The sequence below is a fragment of the Halichoerus grypus genome, chromosome 3, assembly GCF_964656455.1.
Source record: "Halichoerus grypus chromosome 3, mHalGry1.hap1.1, whole genome shotgun sequence".
In the NCBI taxonomy this organism is placed as follows: Eukaryota; Metazoa; Chordata; class Mammalia; order Carnivora; family Phocidae; genus Halichoerus; species Halichoerus grypus.
Window position 1 is genome coordinate 12090516 of NC_135714.1, and position 26358 is coordinate 12116873.

A 26358-nucleotide genomic window follows, 5' to 3' on the forward strand; every position below is an offset into this window, starting at 1 on the left:
TAGTAATGAATGATACTACAAATGATTAAACAATTCGCTTAGTCAACAGAGACACATTCATTCAGTGAAAGCTCCTGGTATGCTCCAAGGATCAGGAATCCATCTGAACAGCAAAGGAGGCCCTCCGTGTTTGGAGAATCCTCCCTGGGCCCCTTTCCTGCTTGCTCATCCTACCAGCTCTCATCTGACTGTACTGACTTAAACAAGCAAGCTTCCTATTTCTGGGCCTTAGTGGTCTCATCTGTACAATGGAACTAATACATTGGATGATTATTTCTGACCTGATGATCTTCCCCAAATGACAATTTCTCTAAATCCAAATGGTCTAGTGGCAATTCACAGTAAACAGATGAGGTAAAGTGTTTCTGCTCTCATGGAATCAATACTAAAAGGACTGACTCTGCGACATAACTAGGTACAAGGCATTTCACAGACAAACTCCCCAAAACAGGAAACAAACAGATGGAAACACAATCAATCTCATGAGTAGTCAGGGATATATATTAAAGTACTAGCATATTATGTCTCTTGCAATTAATTCTTTCTTTAAAATGCCCAATACATTTCTGGTGGTGGCATAAACCCTCACAGGACCTCCTGGTATATTGATAACTCTTTCTGAAACTTTGAAAATGATCAGATCTTTCCACTAATAATAATTCTCCTTGGGGCAAAGAATTCTAAATGCCTGAATAACCCTGAGTGAACAGCTGGAAATCAAAGTAGGGAGGGAGGGGTTGGTTTCTAAGTGATTCCATTCATTTTCTCCATGAAGTCTGAGGTCACTGGCTGATGGAGGAGGGTATAGGGTAGAAGTTGGAGAAGAGAAAGTAGGTAAGTAGGAAATGGGAACGTGCTTGGATGTACATTTAAAGTGAGTCCAGTAGGCACAGTTAGCCGCTCTGAAATCAACCTGAGAAAATGGTGCAACCAGATTTGGAATTGTGAGAAGAGAATCAGGAGGGAGGGGTGGGCAAGGGGAAATGCCTATAATGCCCACAAAGTGAAGGTGAGGGGCTCCCAGAGTGAAAGTGGGGGTGCAGAGCCGGAGAAGAGTAAGCGAGGAGGTGGCCTGCTGTGTTGGGTCAGGGAAGACCACCACTGAGGAGGAAGCCCGGGCAAGAGATCTCGAAGATGCCAGGGAACCAGCCACGGCTCAGAGGATGCAGAGCACTCAGGTGGAAGGCACAGCAGGTGCAAAGGCACCAGTGTCGGGAGGTGGCTTAGAGTCTAGGAAATTTCTAGGCTAGTAATCATCCAATGTATTAGTTCCATTGTACAGATGAGACCACTAAGGCCCAGAAATAGGAAGCTTGCTTGTTTAAGTCAGTACAGTCAGATGAGAGCTGGTAGGATAAGCAAGCAGGAAAGGGGCCCAGGGAGGATTCTCCAAGTAATCCCACTGTGACGGCAGCACAGTGAACAAGTGGGCTGTGCGGGGGTGCATCCCCTTACGCACGCAACCGAGATGTACTGAGCACGCGCTAGGTCCCAGGCACCGTGCCAGGATCCGGGGACACGGTGTTGGAGAGGTGAACAAGGTAGCATAACACGGCCCCCCATCGAGACATTTAGAGTTTAATAAGCAAGATAAACAAATATTTACTATTATACCAAGATATGTGCTGCAAAGGAACACGAAGCAAGGGAAGGGAGCAGGGAGAGGGGTCCTCCGTTGGTATGGCCGGAGACAATCTCTTTGAGGAGATGACGTTTGAGCGAAGGCCTGAGTGGCGTGAGTGACAAGCCAAGCAGAAGAATGGTCCAAACAAAGGGAACGGTAAGAGGGTAAAGGCCTGAGCTCGATGTGGTGTGGTGTGTTCCAGGAAGAGCAGGGAGGCCAGCTGGTTTCACTATCCCTCCACACTGTGTGAGTTGGGAGGCCACCACCACGGTCCAGGTGATGCGCAGCCTCACAAGGGGGACAACGGCCCTGACACAGAGAAGGGGCCAGATTTGACACACATGCTCACAGCAGAAAATCTGGCTTTTCCGGCCGACAGACTGGTTCCTGGGAAGCCTGGTCTGTTCCTGTTATTGCAGTGCAATTCTCGGGAGGCGTTCATTCCTGAAGTCAGCTATGAACTTGAATTTCAGCGCAGATACTCATTTCTGCTTAACCTTCCTTCTGTTGCACGAGTTATATCTGGAATGACTCTTTTAAAGAAATGCAATTCCCTGCGACACAGGCCTCCAGGGCAGACTGACCTATTGGGGCGCAGCAGACGTGGCTGCCTTAAACGAGGCATGTCACAATAATTCCCCTCCTAGCGGCCCGCTGTCCAAATCTCATTAGGCTGAGTTTCTGGGTCAGCCAATTTCCAAGAGGCTATTACAACACACAGCCCCCTCTTCCCCAGGATATACAAGGCTATTTACTTCCAATCAGGTCTGAAGAGAGCTTTCATCTCAATTAGTAAACACGGGCCATGGAATCAGCGACCCCATCAAATTAAAATATTTTAAAATTGAAATTCAGGAACTTCCAGATTCCTCCACGATGTCATCGATGCTAAAGAAATGCCAGACAAAAAAATACACAGTTCTGCCACCACCTTTTGGCTCCCAGGGTGGACTAAGAAGCTTCCCTCCCACAGAATGACTAACCAGAAGTCTTATCTCTCAAGCTGCCATATGTAAGCTAATCACCACTCTCCTCGGGAGGCTCCAGAGACTTCTTTCACCTCGGCTGCTGCCCTGGGTCTTCTCCAACCCTCCTCCTCTAGTTTGAAATTATGTAGTTCTTATTTTTCTTTAATCCCACTCAAATAAGAAGTTGGCCTTTGGGGATTTCTTATTTTTATTCCTACTCTGTAGGAGAACATGAATAGGACGAAAGAAGAAAGACAAGCCAGCCCAGGGACAGAAGCTGCAACTCCTTAGCTCCCTGTAGACAGAGACATTCTGATCTCTGGCTCAGCCTCCCCCACCCACCACGTGCTTTTGGCATTTGTGGAAAAGGAAGACGTGAAGCAAGGGGCACACAGGAGAGTCCTGTCCCGGTGGCTAGAGGCAGAGCCGTTGTTCTAGAATGCCCAGAAGCCACCTACAATTGCTTAGGCTAGTTGTTCAGGAAACACTCAAGACTAGAAGGAAGGCTTTTTCCCTCGTGTGCTGTCACCAAAAGGAAACTCTGAGACACAGTGGACAGCTGCCTTAACAATGTCCTGACGGAACTCAAGAAAGGCCAGAAAATTCCAGAAAGCAATGAGGAGAGATGCATGAGAGGAGCACTCACCAGCAACCACTCGGGTTCGCAGGTCACTCCAGGCTGTAGGAGATGAGCATTTATAAACAATGTGACCGTAACAACTCGCACTTAGCCTTTCTCACTCATTCCGTAAAATTTACCCAATTGACATGAGTCAAACTGGGTAAAAGAGGAACTCAAAATGATAGACTATTAGAAATTACAAATGAAAATCTGTATTTCAAACCTGCAGGGTATTTCAAAAGCTACAGGATAAAGCCAAAACTATTCTCAGGGGATATTTTACAGACAAATCTATTAGGAAATGAGAATAAAAATGGAACAACTAAATGTTTAACCCAAAAGGCTGAGGAAGAAAATTCAGTAGACTTGTGAATGCAGAAGGGAAGAATTCTTAAAAACAGATTGACCAAAATGAACATAATTTTCCATTTCAAAGGCACGTGGGGAGCCGGTAAAGACCAGTCCTTCGTTCTGAAGTTTTTTCTTGTTGTGGCAGAGAAGACTGATGTGGAAAGCAAGCAATGCAATGTCGGAAAAGGCACATGGAAAAGATCTAAAATCCATGAGTAATAACTGGACTTGAACCTACATATCAAAAGTTAAAATCATCCTACTTATTTTCCTTCCTAGACTTCTTGGAAGTAGAACTTACAAAGCGAGGTGCACTGCGTGATCCCACTAAAAGATATCATGCAATAGCCTAGTCTAAAAGCATGCATGACAAAAAGAGTAAGATCCTGAAATCAGACAGACCTGAGTCCAAACTTCTGCTCTGCCCACTCACAGGCTGTGTGATCCTGGCTAAAGGCGTTCCTCTCTCTGAGCATCTATTTGCACATATGTAATATAGAGATGATATCTGCCTTACAAGACACTAGACAACATCATTAAGATTTTTTTGCATGACTAATGTAGGATTAAACTGGATCAACCTTTACGGAGTGCAACTGGGCAACATCTATTATGGGTGCAAATTCATGAAATTGTAAGTTAACCTGGCAATTCTATTTCTAGAAGTATATCCTCCATATGTAAGTTGCACGTTTATGAAATAATTAAAGTGATTTATAACAGTGTTTGTAGCAGTAAAATGGCGGAAATGAGTTAATCAGTAATGGACTACTTCTACAGCAATAAAAAAAGGAATGAGGAGTTAGCTCTTTATATACTAATATAAAATAATGACCAAGTTGTATGTTTAAAAAGAAAGCAAGGTGCAGGGCGCCTGGGTGACTCAGTCGTTAAGCGTCTGCCTTCGGCTGAGGTCATGATCCCAGGGTTCTGGGATCGAGTCCCACATCGGGCTCCCTGCTCGGCAGGAAGCCTGTTTCTCCGTCTCCCACTCTCCCTGCTTGTGTTCCCTCTCTCGCTGTTTCTCTCTCTCTGTTAAAAAATAAATAAAATCTTAAAAAAAAAAAAAAGAAAGCAAGGTGCCAAATAATACATACAATATGTTATCACTTGTGAAGAAAAGACCATGTACACATTTTTTGCTTGTGTATGTAGAAAAGACGTCTGAAAAGACACAGACACACAAATGCACACACAAAACTGGTAACAGCGATCATCTGTAAAGAAGCTAGCTGGGTGACTGAGAACCAAGAAGGGGACAGAAGCTTCACATTGTATATCTTTTTGTACTTTTAAATTTGGAGCCACATAAATATATTGCCTATTCAAAAAATGAAGTATTTTTAATATTCAGTGAGATACTGGAGCAAATCAAAGTGGAAAATACCAGTAATTCAGCTGGAAAATAAGCCAGGGCAAAAAAAGGGAAGTTCTTTGCAAAATGAAATATAAATGTATAAAAGGATATGACTCACCAGTGATTAAAGATACACAAATTAAACCATGATTTTTTTTTCCTATAACGTGTCAGACTTGCAATGATAAAAAATCTTAATAACCAGAGTTGGAAAAATGTGTGGGTGAGTTCACATTTTCATGCACTAATAATACTGGGAGTGCAAATCAGTATACAAATTAGGGAACCACTTGATAATATCAATCAAAATTTTAAATACACATGCCATTTGCCACAACAATTCCTTATCTAGAGGTTCCTCCTATTGGATTTACTTGCCCAAGTATGCAAAGCTAGACATTCAAGAGCAGTCTTTGTAGCAGTGTTTGAATAGCAAAAAGAACTGGTAACCTAAATATCCATCAAAAACAGTGAAATGCATTGTCTAATCAATGGAACTCTGTATAGCAGATGAGGAAAGAGACCTAAATACCATCACTAGGGAACAGAATAAACACAACGTGGCTTACTCATACAATGGGATGTTGGTACAACTCAAATGAATGGATTAGAATTGATGGGTTTCGACATGAATAGAAACCCAAAACTTGGGGCGCCTGAGTGGCTCAGTCAGTTAAGTGCCTGCCTTCGGCTCAGGTAATGATCCCGGGGTCCTGGGATCGAGCCCTATGTCGGGCTCCCTGCTCAGTGGGGAGCCTGCTTCTCCTCTCCCTCTGTCTCTCTCCCTCTCTCTCTTGCTCTCTCTCTCTCGCTCTATCAAATAAATAAATGAAATCTTTAAAAAAAGAAACCCAAAACTTAACAACGAGTTAAAAACAACAACAAGCAGACACAAAACAAGACTCACACACAAAACAATATTTTTTGGATATGTATAGTGAGTACATAAAAACCTGCCCTGAGAAGAAATAGTGTCTGTGGAGAAGAAAAGGAGGGAAGGCAGGAGGGGAAGGGGATGGGGATGGTATGTAAAGGGGATTCCAATTTTGTCAATTATGTTTTCTATCTTTTATTCAAAACAATCTGACTACTTATTTATTCTGGGAGCATGAGAAAACTACCAATGTTTTATAAATTTTTTTTCTCTGTACTTTCCTGCATTTTGTGAAGTTAAAGAGAAATGAAATGGCTATCTAGAATAATCTATCAGATATGTTAAGTTTGAAAAGCAAGGGACAAAGAGCATGTTGAATAATTCCTTTAAAAAAAATGTGTGTGTGTAAAACATTTTGTAGATGTTTATTTTCAGAGCCTAGAACACAGCCTGGTACTTGGTAAGCACTCACCAAATACCTACTGAATGAATGAATGAAGAAATGAATGAATAGCTACATGCAAAACTTGTTAGTAATCATGACCTTTAAATGTTATTTGCTTTTTTTAAAAAAATATTTTATTTATTTATTTGAGAAAGAGAGAGCAAGCACATGAAGGGGGTGAGGGGCAGAGGGAGAAGCAGACTCCCTGTTGAGCAGGGAGCCCGATGTGGGGCTCCATCCGGGGCTCTAGGATCATGACCCAAGCCGAAGGCAGATGCTTAACCGACTGAGCCACCCAAGCACCTTGTTATTGCTTTTAATGTGTATATACTGCTTTTATATTTAAAAATAAGATTAGCTTTAAATTATTTTAATAAATACTGGGCACAAGAGCAATGTATATAATTGGACTCATGTGGTGATTTGAATTTAATTCAATATTTATTCCTTCTCAGTCCAGGTATCTCCAGGACTTCTGGTCACCTTTAGTCTGGATCACACATGATGTTCCTCACATCGTAGCTGTTCCTTGCTCTCAAGCTATTCACAGATATTTAACCACTGTTAAGTTTGGGAATCCTTTTGGCTAAAAAATTATAAACTTGAGTTTTCCCATGAAAGTAAAAAAGCAGTAGCTTCAGAGATAAAGTAATAAGTGTCCGAAATACATAGAGCTATCATAAAGTCCATGCACTTTGAATTCTACGGTAAAAATGGAGCCACCCACTGCAACTCAGCTACATAAAGTGAAGCATTAGGATTCCAAGAAAGCAGAGCTGCATTAACAGCTGACAACACAAGAACAAAAGAAAAAAGTTGCAAAGCTGACTGTAAGGGAAGTTATAGAAGAAAATTATAAAGCAGAGCAACGTGCTCTAGAAAGACACACAGCCCCGAGGGTTTTACTGTATAATAGCTCAGTGGTATCATCATGACACCAGTATTTCAAGAAAGTACACATAGCAAATGCTCAACTTTTGTGAATAAATAAAGAAATTTGGTAGGGAGGGAAAAGTAGAATGTTTTTTCAAGTTCAAAAATACCAAAACAAAAGCAAGAGATTACGAAGGATCTCCGGAGTGCCAAGCACTGCTGGCATCAGTAAGTTCATCATCTAGGACCGCAAACTATCAAGAGGCAGTGTTAGACATGGAACAGTGGGAGTGTGCAAGTGATACAGAGAGAGTACGGACAAAATAATGAGTTGAGAGGTTCCAGATTTCCAGAATAGGGATCACACGGGAAAGGTTTTAAAGAAACAACAGGACTTTTGCCAGGAGGCAAGGGAACGAGGTGTCTGATCTTGAAGGGGCTTGGGGCCTCACGTCACGCGGGGACTGCAGTGAACAAAAAGCAGGTAGAGAGGAACGACCTGTGAAAATCCTTTAAATCTCTGGCCTCCAACAAGCAATGCCAGGTTTTCTTTTAAGTGCTCATGGAGGCGGGAGCTCCTTCCAGCGAATGCTACGTAATATGGTTGTAGATTGGCAGAGAGACCCATTTATACTAGTAATTTCTCCTTTTTTCCCCCATTTCAGCACATCTCGTTGAATCTTCATGAATGAAATGATGCTGTGACGCAGATCATAAATGTATAAATGCACAGTGAGACCTGGGGAGCTAAACCCCACTTTCCAGCTGCCCAGATCACCCAGCCATCAGGTCCTTACCTCAGAACACGTGGCAGTGCACCATCGAGCACCGTGAAGTGACCGCCTCTGCCGGGCACACGTGGCCCTCTGCAACACCAGTTCACATATCTGCTCACTGGGTGGATGCATTTGCTAAGCTTGTGGCAACCAAACATCACAAATGGAGTGGCTTAAAACACAGGAAGGTACTGTCTCACAGTTCTGGGGGCGGAAGTCCAAGATCAAGGAGCGGACAGGGCCACGCTTCCTCTGAAGGTTCTAGGTCTCTCCTAGCTTCTGGCAGTTCCTGGGCTTGTGGAAACATCCCGCCAGTCTTCACCTGGCATCCTCCCTGTGTCTATATCTGTCTCCCAATTTCCCCTCATAAGGACACGAGTCCTACAGGGTTAGGGGTCCACCCTACTCCAGTATGGCCTCATCTTAACTACTGGCATCTGCAACAACCCTGTCTCCAAATGAGGTCACATTCTGAGGTACCAGGGGTTAGGACGTCAACTTCAACCCAAAACACTCAATTTGCTCCCAAACTTCTTTCTGTCTCTTTATTTATAATAAGTTCAATGTGTAATTAAATATTACACAAACTGAGGAAATATGCACATAAAAAGAATGAGCACAGAAAACGAAATATTCTATAAAGACTTAATAAAGACCAGCCAATTAGATGAAATCACATGTGAGTCAACTGTAAAAGTTTTTGGGAAGAAAAAGCAAACTAAAAATACACAACTCTGAACTCTTAAGTGTTTTCTTTGAATTTAAAGAAATCAAAACAAAGAAGCCAAATTACAGAGGATACATTTTGGCTGCTATTTCATATCAGAAACACTAATCATGAAACTTCAAACAATTAGCTCATGCTAAAAAAAAAAGTTTTCAGTCTTGGCTCTACATCAAAAGGTTGGTGAATGAATGTGTCAAGTTCTTTGTTTAAAAAACTTTTCTAGTTCAGGCAACACCCTAACAGGGACAGACCTGGAAAGATGTCTATGAAATACTACTAAGTGAACACTTGCTGTTACAGAACATGCAAAGTATTCCATTTTGTTCCCTAAGATTTTTAATAGACCTGAAAGCATGTTTGCAAACAACATTGAAAGGACTGGACCCGTTATGAATGAATGCAACTAGACAGTGATCATCAGTGCTGCTAACATCGCAAAAAGGGAGACAACCAGACAGATAGTATCCGTATCCTGGTGCAAATGTACAATACCACCTATAAAGTGCCTTTGTCCCCAGAATGAACTTGTATCTGATCTTTATAGGAAATGCAGAAGACAGAGAAGTATGTTAAGAACACCATGAAAATGGAATCAGTGAAGTTCAGCCTATAAGAAATAATACAGGGAAAATAACTAGGTTCTTCAGCAAAAAAAATTGCAAGGAGGAAAAGACCTAGAGGCGCATCCTAGAAATTAAACAGAGACAGGAGACGTATCAACCTATTGCAATACATGGACATTATTTGGATCCCAGTTCAGCCAAACTGTATTAAAAAATTACATCTACAAGACAATCAAGAAATCCGAACACTTCGATACTTTATTATATTGAAGAACTATTGTTGACTTTCTACAGTGTAAAATCCAGCATCTTTATTTTTAGGCATAGGTCCTGAAATATTTACAGATGATATGATAGAAAGACTGAGACTTGCTTCAGAATGAAGGGGATGAGTAGGAGGGACAGGTAGAAGTAGAAACCAAACAAAATTGATCATGAGTTGAAAGTTACTGAAGCGGGCGCCTGGGTGGCTCAGATGGTTAAGCATCTGCCTTCGGCTCAGGTCATGATCCCAGGGTCCTGGGATCGAGTCCCGCATCGGGCTCCCTGCTCCTTGGGAGCCTGCTTCTCCCTCTGCCTCTCTCTCTCTCTCTGTCTCTCATGAATAAATAAATAAAATCTTAAAAAAAAAAAAAGAAAGTTACTGAAGCTTGGGTGATGGAAAATGAAAGCCAATCAGAAGGCCTTTGGGAGGTAATTAGGTTTAGATGAGGCCTGGAGGTGGAGCCCTCATGATGGGGTTAGTACTTTATAAGAAGAGGAAGAGACCTATGTGCATGCGGGCTCTCTCTCCTCCATGTGAAGATACAGCGAGAAGGCTCAAACCAAGAAAACGACTCTCGCCAGACACTAAATCTCCTGCATCTTGATCTTGGACTTCCAGCTTCCACCACGGTGAGAAATAAAACGCTATTTATGCCCCCCAGGCTGTGGTATTTTGTGATGGCTGCCCAAGCTGACTAAACAGGCCCCAACTGGAAACCTCCCAAATGCCAAGCCAGTGGGATAGATAAATAAATTACAGTATATTCATGTGATAGAAGAGTATGCAACAGCAAAAATGAATATTTCCAGCCATATGCAACAATCTGGGTGACTCCTACAAATAAAATATTGTGCAAAAGAGGGCAGAAAACAAAGTGTATGTACTGCGTCCCAGCAGGTGTAACTCATCTATGCCATTGAAGGGCAGGAGACGGGTTATCCTTGGGATGAGTTGGGGGATAATGAGCAGGAAAGAAGACAGGGTTCTTCTGGGAGCTTGTTCTTTTCCTTGATCTGGGGGCTGCTTACACAGATGTGTGCAGTTTGTGAAAAGTCATCAAGTTGTAGATGTAGGTGCACTTTTCGGTATGCATATTATGCTTCAACATAAAAATATTTTAAATATTTTTTAAATTAAAAGAAAGACTTTGATTTAGTAGATATGGGGTGGGACCTAAGAATCTGCATTTCTAATAAGCTTCTAGGTGATGTTGATGCTGTTGTTCCAAATGTCACATCTGGGGTAGCACTGAGCTAGGACACTCGTGTCCAAGTGCACCTGAGAATTTCCAGGAGCAGGTTCAGTGGACAATGTATACTCAATATGACCTTCCTCCTTAGCTTAGGTGAGGGCAACAGGTCTACTGGGTGATGCCCGCCCTTCACTGTCTACAGAGCCTCATGGGAGATGTGTTGGCTTCTCCCCAGGCTCATGGCCTGACAATCTCCCAGGCATGCAGGGCTCGCTCTAGCCTCGGTGTTCTCCAGGCCATATCCTATGAATCTCTGTCTCAACTCGCATCAATCAGGCCTCTACCTAAGTACCTGGAATGCTCTCCTCTGCTTCCTGAACCCTTCCACACCCTATGGCTCAGTTCAATTGCTACTTCCTCCATGAAGCCTTCTATTGGCCCCATCATGACTAATCCCTCCTCGGGATAGCCATGAGCCCACCTGACCATGAGCAAGGACAGCCGACCCTGCACCACAGCCCACTACGGAGGTGGAGATCTCCTCCCTCAATGTCAGCCTTTTGAGAGCAGAGAAACTCAGTCAAGGCCATCTCTGCCCAAACAGCACCAGGCTTGGCACACAGTAGGAGCTCACTACATATTTGCAGGATTAAAATATGAGTGCTTGGAATCAAATAGTCAGGTTTGACTCTGGTTCCATTTTTTAGAAATAGGGCTTTGGTCACATTACTTGATATCGCTGGGCTGCTTGGGGGAACTAAAGAAGGGTGTGTGTGTTGAAAGGTGGCCTTCAAAAAGCCATGTCCAAGTCCTGACCCCAGGAACCTGTGAGAGGGACCTTATTTGGAAAACGGGTCTTTGCTGACATAATTAAGTTAAGGATCTTGAGACGATATCATCCTGGATATAGGGTGAGCCCTAAATCCAATGGCAGGTGTCCTTATAAGAGAAGGTCAGTGACACAGAAGGGGGCCGTGTGAAGAGAGGCAGAGATTAGAACACCTAGAGCCACTAGAAGCTGAAAGAAGCAAGGATTCTCCCTTAGAGCCTTCAGAGAGAGCGTGGCCCCGCCAATACCTTGACTTTGGACGTCTGCCCCTCAGAACGCAGAGAGAATAAATCTCTGCTGTTTTAAGCCAGCCAGTTTGCGATCATTTGTTAGGGCAGCTCTAGGAAACCAGAAGAGTGGGAGTCAAATAAATACTTGGTCTTTTGTCTGTGTGATCATCAAAGTCTGACATTAGTTCAAAAGCTTTTAATGAATATGAATTTTATACATTCAAATTTTATTTGACAAACACACAGCACTTAGTGTATGTTAGACACTGTTTTAGTTGCTTTGCAAACACTATTTCTTCAAATATTATGACGCCCCCAAAAGTACCATGATTATTTATTTTTTTCTTGAGAGAGAAACAGAGAGAGAGCAGGGAGAGGGGCAGAGAGAGACAATCTCAAGCAGACTCCATGCCCAGCATGGAGCCCAACGTGGGGTTCGATCTCATGACCCTGAGATCATGACCTGAGCAGAAATCAAGAGTCGAATGCTCAACCCCCTGAGCCACGCAGGCACCCCGAAAAGTACCGTGACTATTTTCGTCATTTTACAGAGGGAAAACTAAGAAACAGAGAGTTGAAGTAACTTGCCCAAGGTTACAGAGCTAGTAAAGGAGCCAGGATCCAAACCCAGGCAGTGCCTCCAGAGTGTGAGCTCTTCACCGCAGCTCAAGTACTGGGCTCATCCTCGAGTCTAGATCCCCGTCAAGCAGAAGGTACGCGGCGAGCCTGCTTGGCCTACCACCTCTCCTGCGAATGCTCACCCCACTGCGCAGTTCAGACCCAGCAGCGCCTTCCCTATACGGACCACACTTCATAGCTACTCTCCAAGCGCAAATTGTAGGACTTCTCTTCCGCTCAATGCCAGTGGACCAGCGGCGTTTAATTCCACATTGGCTCCGTCCAGCAGATGCTCCAGTGGCCTCTCTTTATTTACATTCGTACTTAATCTCGCATTTCCTGCGTGTACTTAGAGGATTCCTAAAAGGACATCACCTCTGGAGACCAGAGGAGTGGGGAGCTTTTCTTGTGTCTTTTTGTGGGCTTGGCACACATGTCCCAGAAAAGCATAGCCTGCCTCTGTTGATTACACGCATAAAGTCAGGAGCACATTCCAGCAGGACCTTGTAGACAACGTTACGGGAATATGGTCAATAGGACTGGGTTTTCCGTTTAGCTGCAAAAGCTGTTCTACGAAGCAGAAGACACGTGAGATGGACTAGAGCAGTGCCCGTTACAGCCTGGGGACGTGTCACCTCCCCCCCAAACCCGCCCCACGCTCACAGGTCACTGGGGACATATGAATGCAATCTGTACGGCAGATCTCCTCCATAGAGGCAACATGGTGCAGCATTTGGGGGCAAAGTCATGGGCCCTGGGTCAAACCCTGAGTTGGCCCCCTGTCCATCAGTGTGTGCGACCTTGGGACAGTCCCCGAGTCTCTTGAGTTCCTGATGAGCAAATACAAGCAGCAACTATGAGCCTGGAAAATAAAGCCTGGATTCCAACCCTGCCTCCACCACGACCCCAAATTGTTGTGGACCTCAACTTCCTCTTCTGTAAAATAAGAATAATAGTACCTAGCTCATAGAGTTACTGAGTTGTTCAAATCCCAGAAGCAGGCACATGATAGCTGTTTGCTCTTACATAAATTAGGATGACAGGCGATGACAGTTGAACCCTGCCCAGCACAGTGAGTGACACCTGGGAGGAAGGATCACTAGATATTAGTTCTTTCCCTCAGTGACCTTATCTATGGCCAGGCGCATTGCCAATATGAGTGCTGTGATCTAAAGGAGACAATGCTGGCTTTGTTTGAATTAAGTAAGAACACACAGGTGTTGGATATAATAAAACATCCTGACTCCCAGCGGACATTGGCAAAGACACGCCTACTGGGCTATCCGCCCAGCCATCCCCTTTCCTGGGAAGCACCTCCCTACCTGTGGCGCCGTGGAGACAGTGACGACTCCCAGTGTCAGGCCCACGAGGTGTGACCGTGGCCACCATTCTGTGGTTGGTGACTGGCCCAGGCAGGACTGGAACTGGGGCTTGGGACTTAAAGAGAAGAACCCCCAACCGTTCTCCAGGAAGTTGGCTTGAATTCTGCGATGCTGGCACCCTGGTTCCCTGCCACGAGGATGGCAGGAGTGGAGGATCCCAGAGGGAGGCGGGATGGGAAGGCGGAGGTGCAAAGGGACTGGGTGCAGAGAGGAGCCAAGGTGGGAGGCAAGGAGGTCCCAGAGTGAGCGCCAGTCCCGGTGGCTGGGTAGCACGAGGTAACCGGAGGGCATGATGATAAACTCCTTTTTGACACCTTAGCTAACAGGTTTCTGTTATCTGCAAGGAGGGAACTCCCACTTACTGCAACAACCTGCCCGGATCTCATACTCGGCAGAGGACAAGCTTCGCCCTTCCCTCCTCCCACCTCCCGCTCACCCAGCTCCACTTTGGCACCTGCCAAAATCAGATTAACCCAGAACGCTGTTAGAAACAGGTCAACCGGCCTAAAAATCTCATTTAAAAATACACCCAAAACAGAGCAGAGAATAATTTTAGAGACTTTCTATAAAAATAAAAGCAGAAGATGCCTTTTTTTCACTTGCTCCAATAGAATAGCTCTGGTCTGGGTCATGATTTATACCAAATTCATCACAGACACATGAAATTGAAAAGGCACTGTTTACCATCCACACGAGATAATCTTCTGCAACACACACTCTTAGTGTGCAGAAATTACCATTTTTTATAGCAGCCTGCAGACCTTTTTAAAGCACTGTGGTAAAGTAAAAGGGAAAGAAATGAGCCACAAGGTAAGCTGTGGAATATAGGAGAAATAACTAGTACTGGAGACAGAGGTTTCTCAATCTGCCCTAGGCTAGCCATGTGCCTTGAACATGTACTCTTGTTCTGACTTAGCTTTCCAGTCTGGAAAGGGGGGTATAATAAATAGAAATAAGATGACCATTTACCACCATCATTTATCTCCCAAAGTTGTCGGGGGCTTCGAATGAGCTAACACTTCGCAAAGAATGCCTTACAGCAGATTTTGGGGACAGTGGCAAAGAACAAAGAAACAGAAGAACGAGAGCCTGTCAGATGTAGATGTTTTAGTGGAGGAGTAAAGACCACGCAGTAGACTAGCACTGCACCCAAACCCTGCCTTCTAGACCTGGTTCCGCGACTGTGGGGCTTGCGGGAAGACACAGCCCGCTGAACTTCAAAAGTAATGGAATGGCTTCTTACAAGGTAACTCCATAGAGAATATTCCTGATGGAGCAGCAGTAAGGACATTTTAGTGATCCCTCCTGGAGACATCTTCTTTTTCCCATGTCCCTTTCTGGCACCAATCTTGGCGTCCAATTTGGTCAATTCTTCCTCTCAAATAATATAACTAGCAGCTACCTTTATTGAGGATTTTTATCTGTGCCTTTCAGGCATGGTTTTAAACATAGGCTTTACATATGTCATCTCACTTAAGCTTCACAGCTAAAAGCTACAGAGTGAGTTATGATTATTGTCATATTACATCTATGAGAGCAGAGGCTCTGAAAATTAACTTGGCCAAAATCACCCAGCAGGTAATAGGCAAGAGCTAGGATTTGAACCAAAATCCTTTGAAATGAAATCTATGAAATGGATCCTGCCTCTGTTTCCCCCATCACCTTTGCCTCGTGCTAAGTTAGGTCCATTATTACCTCCCTCTGGACCACTGTAGAAGACTCTACCTCCCTATGACCTTTCCTACCAGCTGCTATCGGATTCTTTTCCCAAAACCCAGTTCCCCTTCCACCCTGGCTCCCAGCTCCCAGCAGGTGCAGCACAGAAAGCAGGGGCTCTCAAGAAATGAATGAAACCTTTGCTCATGTTGCCTCAGCTTCCTTCTCTCTATAAAACTCTCCAGCCTGCCAGTCAGGGTCTGACCCTTAGCAGACTTATTCCATGAATACCCACCTCATGGGTCCACTATGAACCACTGTCTCCTCCACTCTCTGGGCACGTGGTTCCCTGTGCCGGAAGCACCCTTCCCTCACCTCCCCCTGGTCATCCTGCCATCAACACCCTTTCTAAGTTGAATGAATAGACAAGCGACTCCTCCCGAATGTAAGCCATCACTCTCTTCTCAGTGTGTCTAAGCCCGGGACTCGGCATCCCTCTTGCAGCTTCAGACCGGGGATAGGTGTTTATGAAATGCAAAATGCGTTATGCTGTTTGGCTCAGACACAGGATATAAAGTGGAAAACTCCCCAGTCAAATAGCATGAGAAAAGGGAGCCCAGGCTCGAGGGTCCTCCCTTTCTCTTTCACTCCTGCACTGGACTGGGACTTTGCACTCAAAACACTCTACTCTTTCAAATGAAAGAATATACCTCGGGGATCATTCTCTCTGTGAAGTTGTTACTTCATAGAGGACTTGTCCTGAAGTCATCTGTTTAGGTTACTGTATTAAGTTAGTTAAGCTAATGAATAGGATTCCATTTCTCTCTCTCTCTCTCTCATTGTTGTTGTTTTTGCATCTTCAGTTATGAAGATGTCTGCCTATGATCTGGAGCTCATGAAACGCAATGGTCCCAGCAGGAAAACCATGTCTGGTATATGTCCTTTATGTGGAAAAGCACCTAAGGGTACTTTGAGACCATTAGGAGATCTAGTAACTGGATGAAAGAATTTAAAAAATGGGATGGTGGGAAAAAACCAACACTCCACAATGTCCCCTATGAAATTCAATATTATATTCTTTAAGCAACCTAATGATTTTTTTTTTTTTTTTTTTTGCAAGGGGTAGTGCTACTCTGCTCTGGTCTACTGTTGAGACCTTCGGGAATTTCTTTTTCCAAAGTAATAAGTATTGATGAAGGTCAAGGGACAAACAGTGCTAACACCCTCAGATTACAGCAGGATTTAAATTCTTCAGACACCTCCTTCTAGACTAATAATGGCGGTGGAGTTCAAAACCTGAGAATGTGTTGGATGCAGGATGCCTTTGACCTGATCGTTTGAATGCAAACTTTTAAAAATATTGCTTTCCTTTCTAAAATAAGTGTGAGGAAGCATTCCTCTGAAACCTAGAGGGAGCAAAATAAAGCAACATATGGGAAGAGATTACAGGATTAACTAATTACATGATATGCCTTAATAACACATGGATGCTTCACAATCTTTTTGAAGACGCCATTATAAATGCATATAATACAACTGAATTCTATTCCGTTTGCATAAAAAAAAAACAAAGAAACTAAGACTAAAAACACTAGTAGGTATTTGATTATTCAATAATATTTACACCAAGTCTACAAATAAAGGAAGAGGTATCTATTGAGAATAGTGAACTTGTATCCAACATTAATAAGTGAAATATTTTCTACTTCCATCTTTTGGATTTTCAAATTTAGCCTTTCAAGCAGGGACATAAACAGTACGTAGTATTTGTTCAGGTTCTCTTCAAGGGCAACAGGGTTCAGAGTGATTTGTTTCATTGAATTGAAATTTAAACTAACAAAAAATTGAGAACTACACTTCAAACTGTTTTGACTGCTTAATCTGAGACAAAAAAATGTAAGACAATTTCAATATAAATGTATCATAATGAAAATCTATAAACTGCCCATAACATAAACAAGTATTAAAGCTCACTAAATACATTCTCTCTCCCTCTCTTTCTGTCTCTGTCTCTCTCTCTCTCACACACACACAGACACATAATCCTCTTATGAATAATAGCTGACCAGCTAAAGAAGATGATAAGGATTACTACAAATTTTATAATTTGTATATTGTATATTGTAAAATTTAAAATTTGTATATATATATGTATAAATTTTATAATTTGTATATATCATTAGTATATTGTAAATTGATATATTTGTATATCAATAATAGCATTCAAATCTTCATAGTTTAAAGAACAAGCCTAGAATAGGTCTAACATGAAGTCAATAAAAATTTAGACTGCCAGACCCTAATAGCAGATACTTCCCATAGACCATTTAAATTTTCATAATCTCTTTCCTGAAAACACCCACCCGCAGACTTCCCAGGACAGGGATTAGGGTGAACAGTAGCAATACTCACCATGGGTAAGGCACCATGCCATCAGAGTTCCGACAAGGGGCCATCCCTCCCTTCCTTACACTTAAATTCTTAGAACTGAAGCAAAGAGTTAGCCAGGTAAACACGGCGGGTCAGGCCTGCCCTTGTCCTCAGCAATGTGAAATTGTACTTTGTGGTGGGTCAAGGAGGGGTCAATCTGTAAGTGCTGGCCTAGCCACCAGAGGTGATTATTAACTCACCTGAGAGAATTTGCATTTTTACCCTAATTTTTACCTTTGGTTTGCACTTGAGAATAATTCATTGCTCTCACCAGGAAAAAAAAAAAAAGAGGGAGGGGAAAAAGATCAAGAATTGGAAAACCAGCATAGCAACACCGTTTGATTTCATTTCTTATAATCACATTCCTTGACAACCTATTCAACCTGGCACCAGTGTTCCTAACTTCTGTCTCAATACTTTCTGCTCCTGTAAACTCCAATCACTTTGAATCTTATGCTTTAAAAAAACAATATATAAATAAAATACTGAATATAAAACATATTTACTGTATCTTGATTAACCAACAATATCCCGTGTGCGCAGGTGAGTGTGTCCGGGGACAAACTCCATCTTTCCCCGCAATGGGCACTTACCTTCGGGGAAAGCATTGGGCTGCACCACGCGGAGGAAGACGTGCACCATTTTAAAGAGAACGCCGATGGGCCCAGCTTTGTAAGAGTGCTTGGTCTCATAGTTCGTGGCAGGCAATTCAAATTCCAAAACATCAGCACCCTTGGTGGATGACAGCGGCCCCAGGGCGGAGGTATCCGAGCACAACTCCAGCAGCAGCAGGAAGCCTAGGAGGAGGGCCATGGCTAGCAGGGTCCCCCACGCATGAGGTAGAGCTGGGGGCCTCCGGCCTCAGAGGTTCTGGAAGCCTTGGTCGAGACAGGAGCGTGCGTTCCTGCGCGGAAGAGGCTCGGCAGCAAGCGCTGGGTGTGCGGAGTCCACTCCCTTTCCGGGCCGGGCTGGCATGCAGCGAAGGGCGTCCGAGAGCCTTCTGCGGGTCCGGGTCCGGGTCCGGGTCCGGGTCTGCGGCTCAAGGCACCATCCCTGGTGGGAGAGAAAGACAGCGCTCACTTCGCACGCAGCCCGCCTGCCCCAGGAGCTTCTGGAGAGAAGGCTGCAGAGCTTTAGAGCCCACGCATCAGCCTAATCCGCTGGGTGGGAGGCAAATGCAGAGCCTGCTTAGAGCTGCAGGGGCACGAAAGCCAGAAGGTCCGACCCCAGGGGCCAGACGCAGAACGCAGACCTTGATGGGTTCCGGAAACACTCTATGGTGTAGAGAAGGCTGTGCGGCCTGAGAAACAGACACTTAGCGAGCACTTGCTATGTACCCAACGCTGCTGTACGTGCTGGGCCGGCTGGACCTTGTTGAAGGCATTATCCCATTTACAGATGGGGAAACCGCCCCACAGAGGACTTCCGGGGACTTGCCCAGGTTAGGGCTGATTAATGGTGGGGTCGCAATTCAAACCTGGGAGTTTGCCTTCAGAGCCCACGCAAGACACCAGAACACTGTTCCTACAGAGACCTCTCTCTGGGGCTCCCCGCAGGTACCCAGAGGCCGTAGACTAGATGCCTATTTTTTTCTCCAAGCTGGTGCTGCTGTCCCTGCTTCTGGAAATATATCTTATCTGCTTTTTATTCTACTCATTTGCTCACTGACCTTGTTTCAGACATCGCCCTCTCCACCTCACCCCCGACCCAAACTAGAAGGCCTCAAGGGCAGGAGCCAAGCTCTCTAAGGCTGGGTCACACTGGAATCTACCTTTCTAACACGTTCACCAGGTAATCCTGATGCAAACCTTCGCCCCCAAGTCACTACCTGAGAATTACGGGTCCCAGTGCTGAGAGACAGGGCGGGGGGAGATTCCCCACCACCCTTTCTGGGAGGGAGAAAGAGTCAGGAATGCGAGAGGCAGCTTTCAAGCCAGCGTCTAGTGAGGGCAAGAGACGGAGAGGGTCTCCAAAGTGGACCCTGTCCCCTTGTGTTTTGAGCCCCAGAACTGAACACAAGATAGGGCACACAGTCGGGGCTCAGTAAGTTCCGCTGAATATAAAACTGAATAAGCCAAAATGACTGCTTTGCTTGTGCCACTGTGTGGAACGAGGTGTATCAGAACACAACACCGGAGGGGAGCTGGGGTACGCGGCTCGGACTCTATTCTGGGGTCAGGAACACCCTGATTCTCTTCTATTTTGTACAGGAGATACATACTTAGTACCTTTCAAAGTAAGGGCAGGGTGCTCCTGAAACCACTGTGAAATGGGGGAAGGAAGGTCATCAAGAAAGTGACACGTTGCACAAGGGGCCGTAATCCACTAAGTCGAAGAAAGCTCCAGACAAAAGGTGCGAATGCATGAGCTGTTTGAGTGAAGACGTGAATTCCTATTTAATCTCCTGGATACTGCCTCATCTTCCAAGCCCTGTCCCACCCCAGTTACTTCTGCCCAGAACTCCCAACAGAATGACCTCAACTCTCTCTTTACCTAACCATGGGCTGCTCCGAGCCCTTCCAGCTCCCAGTGCCAACCTCGCGAACCCCGTATCAGCTTCCTGTCGGCTCTCCATCACGCCCACGGGTACACCAGGACCCTGGTAACCGTTTCCAAAGGGCAGGCCCCCTTCCAGGCATGGTGGCTGCAGCCCCCCTCTCGGGCTCCGGAGCGCTCTAGCCTTTCACCGGTTCTAGTCAGAAGTCACCGCTGGGCACATTCAGACACGGGCCTGCTCTGCTCCATCTCCAAATAGTTTCCAGAGAGGACAAATGAGAAAGAAACAAAGCCAGCTAGCCTCCGGGGCCACGCTCTGGAAGTCTCCGCGGCTGCCGGGGCAGAAGAGAGAGCTGACAGGGGAGGGTGTGGGCGTCATTCAGGTGCGCTGGGACTGCTCTCGGTAGACGGGCAGGCAGGCTTGCACACGCACAGTACGCACACCACACACTGACAACGGCCACACACACCACACACTAACACACAGCACACATACACACACCACACACACTAACACACACCACACATACACCACACCACACACACTAGCACACAGCACACATACACACACCACGCACACTAGCACACACCACACATACACACACCACGCACACTAACACACACCACACACACACACCACACACACTAACACACACCACACATACACACACCACGCACACTAGCACACACCACACACAGTAACACACACCACACATACACACACCACGCACACTAACACACACCACACACACACACCACACACACTAACACACACCACACATACACCACACCACACACACTAGCACACACCACACATACACACACCACACACACTAATACACACCACACATACACCACACCACACACTAACACACACCACACATACACACACCACGCACACTAGCACACACCACACATACACACACCACACACTAACACACACCACACATACACACACCACACACACTAATACACACCACACATACACCACACCACACACTAACACACACCACACATACACACACCACGCACACTAGCACACACCACACATACACACACCACACACAGTAACACACACCACACATACACACACCACACACACTAACACACACCACACATACACCACACCACACACACTAATACACACCACACATACACACACCACACACACTAGCACACACCACACATACACACACCATACACACTAATACACACCACACATTCACACACAGCACACATACACCAACACATTAACACACACACACCACACATAACACAACAAACGTGCATATAACACACCCTAACACACATATACACCACATACTGATACACTACACATATACACACCACACAGACACATACCACACACACTCACACACCCCACACACGCACAAAACATGCATACACACAAAACGCATGCTCATATAAATATCCTGTACAATACACACACACTACACACAACACGCTCCCATCTCGTTTTCTGCTAAAGGACAGGTGGGGAGCACAGCAGCTGAAAGGATTAAAGGCTCAGCTGCTGAGAGAGGCTGACTTCTTGGTAACGCCACCCGGCCTCAGCCAGGGATGGAGAGAACACAGCAGGAGAGAGATGGCAAGAGGCCTGCGGAAGAGCTATGAATAAACAGTTTCAAACTCTCTCCGTGAAAAAGCAGGGGAAGGCAAATCCCAAGTGAAATGCAGCCCCACTCACGGCTGCGAGGTTGGAAGTGCCAGTTAAGCTGGTCGGCACCTAGAGCTACGTGTCCAGATCTCTTCACTTCTTCCTCCAAAGTGTCGGTCCCTCTCACGTTTAGAGTAAATGTTAATACTAAAATCTCACGACTTAGGAAACACTAGATAATACAAGTCAAGCCAAAAGGGATGGTCTGGGTCCTCACCTGTTAACCCCCCTGGGTAGCAGGAGCAGCTGGGAGCCGCTCCTGGGACAGCCAGCCTAAAACCCAGGCCAGCTCTCCTGGACCAGGAGCTGCATTAGCATAAAATGTATATTTATTTAAAATGCTAATTATTGGACCGAATTTCTGGAGATGGGGCCCATTAATCTGCATTTTTAACACTCTCCCTCGGTGACTGATTCTCAAAACAACTGAAGTCTGAGAACCGGCACTGTTCCTGAGTACTCACTCACCTGGCTTATTCAGGCCACTCTCCAAAGACACCTTTGGCTTCTCAAATACAACTGCAAGACAACAGATTCAAGGAAAAGTCCTCCAGATGCCCTTCCTATAGTGCATTAAACTGATCTATCCCAGCTGCTGTGTGGGGGTTTACTCATCTCTATGCCCCCAGAGCCAGGCACACAGTAGGCACTCAATAAAGGATTGCTGAAATCAAACGGTGAGGGATAGAGGCGGAACTGACATGAAATGGTCATTTTTACCCATTTCAAAATTGTATCGAGCATTTATTAGCAGTCCCACAGCCTCTGGAAGGGAGGTGTTGGAAGGTCCGTAGCTTATCCTCACGATATAGGCAGCAGACTGTCTCTTTACTGGTTTTGCACATGGCAGAGCAACTGGTCTACCATCCTGGGGCCATGCCTTCCGCTGGGACCCTCAACTTTGCAGGCTTTTGGAAACTGCTCCCTCAGAGGCTAGCTCCTTACACAGGCACTAGACCAATCAATAAAGGCGATCTCACCATTTTTCTGATTTATGGGGTACAGATTCCTGGTTTCCATTCCAAATGCACTGAGTTCAAACTGGAAAGGGGGCCCAAAAATGTGAATTTTGAGCAAATACTTCACATGATTCTGAGCTTGGAGTCCAGAGAATGGCACTTCCACAGACACCAGTTTAAAAGCAGACATGGTGACTATCTAGCTTCATTTCTCCTTCTATCAAAAGGATCTTTGTAGTGGATATTTGTCACCTGGGATTTAGTTGGGGGGGCGGTGGTCCCGCAGCCCGGGAGAGCCTCCTGCCGAGGAGGGAGAGCTGCGGGGGAGCTGCTTAACTTCTGAGCCTACCTTTGTGAGTCCTGTGGGCAGAACCCTGGCATTTCATTGTGAGGTCAGCCGAGGTGCCCAAACTGTGCCCTGGGGGGTCCCTCACGCTCACCCAGCAGATGCTTATTCCTGGGCTTGTGCATGGGGCCCGCACTCAAGCAGAGGCAGTTTCTAATTCATTCTAGCAATGATGGCACAGTGCCAGCAGCCACATCCAGAGTCTTGCGGCGGCAGCCGTGGCCACACACCAATCGGGGGACCTGTTGCATGTCCTGCTTGAGCTCCTGAGTCTGGCTAGCCAGGCTTCCTGTCACTTCTCTAAGCTACCCAGTCCCTTTTCTGCTAAAATTACCCAGCGTTGGCTTCTATCGTTTGTAACAAAGCATCCCGACCCTTAACAAATCTGAGATAGCTCTTGGTCCCCTGCAAAACCTTTATCCTTCATATATTAAACAGTACCAGTAAAATAATACTTGGCTTAAAGTCTTACTACTTTGAGCCAGTCCGTTGATGCACTTGTTTACTTCACTGTGCTGGAATGCACAGAAATAGTCCAGTGTGGAAATCATAAGGAAGTTTATTTAAAAAAAATTATGGGGACATATCAAGGGAGCAAAACGAAACTAAAGGACATTGCTGAAGTGACAACAGGCCACACGTTTGAGACGGGGCAGGGGTCTCTAGTCCCACTCATTAACCCGGTAACTTGAGCGGTCGCTTGCATTCTCCCTGCTTTCCTTTGCTCGTCCATAAAGTAGGGTTTTGAATAGTGCTGGAGGGTTAGACACGGAGTGGGTACAGCACCAGGCAGAGAGGGGACAGTCAAAAAAGGGGCCGAACCCCCACTGCCAGCATCAGTCCTCCACGCTCCGCCGAGGCCCTGGGCTCACCTTGACAGACAGGACGGCTCCCGGAGGATACGCAACAGAAAGGGAGAAAGAAAACCAAGTAGTAACTTCACACAGTGTGAATCCACAATGATTCCCATACTCGTCTTTGAGCCACAAAAACAGCACTTGGGTACGGTTCAAGCCAACATACAACGGCAGACGTTTGAGTCCCCAGCGGGGCGTTCCAGGACCCCCGATCGTTCCCCTGCGTGTCTTAACGCAGGTCAGCCGCTGCCCACAGGCACCCTGGAAAATCCTTCTGGATCGGAGCCGGGGCGGGACTTACAGGAGCAACCTGTTGCTGCAAGAAGCTTGGGCGCCAGCTTCCCCCAGCCTTTCCCTCCCACCCACCGCCAGGCCGGGCCCCTTCCTGCCCTCTCTCCCTCCTCGGCAGGAGGCTCTCCCGGGCTGCGGGACACAAAAGAATGGGCGGTAGGGCGGGCGCGGGAAGCGAGGAGACTCGAGGAATCCGCCGCCGCCTGGGGGAGGGGGTTGCCCGAGTAACTTGGCTGCCCCCGCGCGTCCGCACGGGATCCCTGCCACCCCCGGAGGCTGCATCGGGGTCGCCAGGGAGAAGGGGGAGCGGAGCGGTGTGCCACCCCCTCGAATCCCCTTCCCCTCTCGGAGCGGGCTTTCGGGGAAACTGACCTGGGACACCCTGCCTCTCCCGCACCTCGAAGCTCGTTCTTCCGTCCACGCTTCCCTTTGTTGTTCCAGCCCGCGGCGCGGTACCGGCGAGGTGCGCCCAGAGCGAACTCAGTTCTCCAGCCGGCAATTGCCGTAGGTCCCCTAACTGTGCACACAAGGGGGTGGGGGCTGCATCAAGCCCGGGGTGCGTGAGGCTCTCCCACAGGCGCGGGGAGAGCGCCTCCCGTGGCTCCCCCCGGACCCCCCTCCTGCTATGGTCTATTGCACCGCGTATTCCATTTGGAAAACCAGGGGGAGGTGACCCCTTTCCATCCCCGGCAGGGGAGGCTCAGTACCCCGCGCCCCCGGGGCGCCCCCGGGGCGCCCCCAGCACTCCGCTCCCCGCAGAACAGTTCCCAAGCCCCTGACGAGCCTCCCCTCCGCCCCCCGCCTTCTCAGAGAGCGAGCCCGCGGCTTCAGGGGTCCCGGTCCCGCTTGCTTGTGTCCTGGTTCCTGGCGAGCCGCAGCCGCCGGCTCCCCTCCTGTGGCTGGCAAGAAGACCCACCACGCAGCCACCAGGCAGCGGGCAAAGTTTGCGCGCGTCCGCGCTCTGCCCGGAACTCCCGCTGGCCTGGCGCCCCGGCCACCTCGGCCACTTTGCAGCCGCCTGGCTCCCCGACCGCTCTCGGGGCTCGTACTACCTGCCGCGGGGCCAGAGCGAGCCCCTCCGTTCCCGATTTCCCGACGCCACCTTCCTGCAGGGGGGTGCGCTCCGGCCCCCGCCGTCCCCGATGACGCCTCCCGGGCTCCGGGATGAGGACGCCGCTACTCACCGTGCGCCGGGTCCAGCTCCCGTGGCGGCTCCCGCCGCCGCCTGCCCTCCCCTTGCAGCGGCGTTCGCCCAACTCTGTCCGGCTCATGAATGATTTATGAGCCGCTTCGGGGACCACCGGGACGGCTTCCGGAGAGGCGGCCCCGCTGCCCGGCGCGCCGGCCAGCCCCCGGGGCGCGGCGGGCGGGGAAAGGCGCCGGCCCTGGAGGCGGGCGAGCGAGGCCCGGGGTGCCCGCGGGGACCTGTTGCGGCCTCCCCTGCTCCCGAGCAGGGACTTGCGGATGGAGCCTCCGGAATGGCAATGCTACTTAGGTCTACTCACCCCCAGCCGGAGAGCTGAGCGCGCGGCCAGGTGCCTGCCCGGGACCGGCTCGGTATTTTAAAGATAGCTAAGCCTGGGGTTCTGGACACGCTCCCGACTGGACCAGCAGGGCAGCTTCACGGCGACGCCGGGAGGAACCCACCCGGCCTGGGCTGCGTGCTTTTCCTGAGGCGGGAGTCCTGCTCACGCCTGCACCCACGCCTCCTTCACCTGGGCAGAGTCCTCTACTTGGAACGCCACCACCCTGCTAAAAACTCCTCCTCTCTCTGGTTCTAGCCCAGACAGGCCTCGGTGGACCCTCCCGCCACCCCACCCCGGCCGCTTTAGACCTTCTATTGCCGGGAACCAAGGGACTTCTTTTCTAATTTACCCCAAAAAAACCAAACCCAAATCATTTGGTTCCCTAGTATATTATGTACCAATCACGACGCTCGTGGCCGGAGC

At 47.2% G+C, this 26358-nt stretch overlaps 1 protein-coding gene across 6 annotated transcripts in view; it reads right to left on the reverse strand.

Annotated features, from left to right (window-relative positions):
* Nucleotides 1-26051, reverse strand: part of PROM1 (prominin 1) — a 107747-nt gene extending 81696 nt beyond the window's left edge. For 3 of the 6 annotated variants that reach the window (XM_078068415.1, XM_036074798.2, XM_078068417.1), the window contains exons 1-2: nt 25594-25695; nt 18376-18835 (exon numbers count right to left, since the gene is read on the reverse strand). In XM_078068415.1, the coding sequence (XP_077924541.1) occupies nt 18376-18595 (220 nt within the window). In that variant the 5' untranslated portion in view covers nt 18596-18835; nt 25594-25695. Of the gene's footprint in view, nt 1-7911; nt 8032-18375; nt 18836-24781; nt 24918-25593; nt 25696-25914 lie in introns of those variants that run through there. The other 3 variants (XM_036074800.2, XM_078068413.1, XM_078068416.1) reach the window with 3 other exon arrangements.
* Nucleotides 26052-26358: the final 307 nt, after the last annotated feature.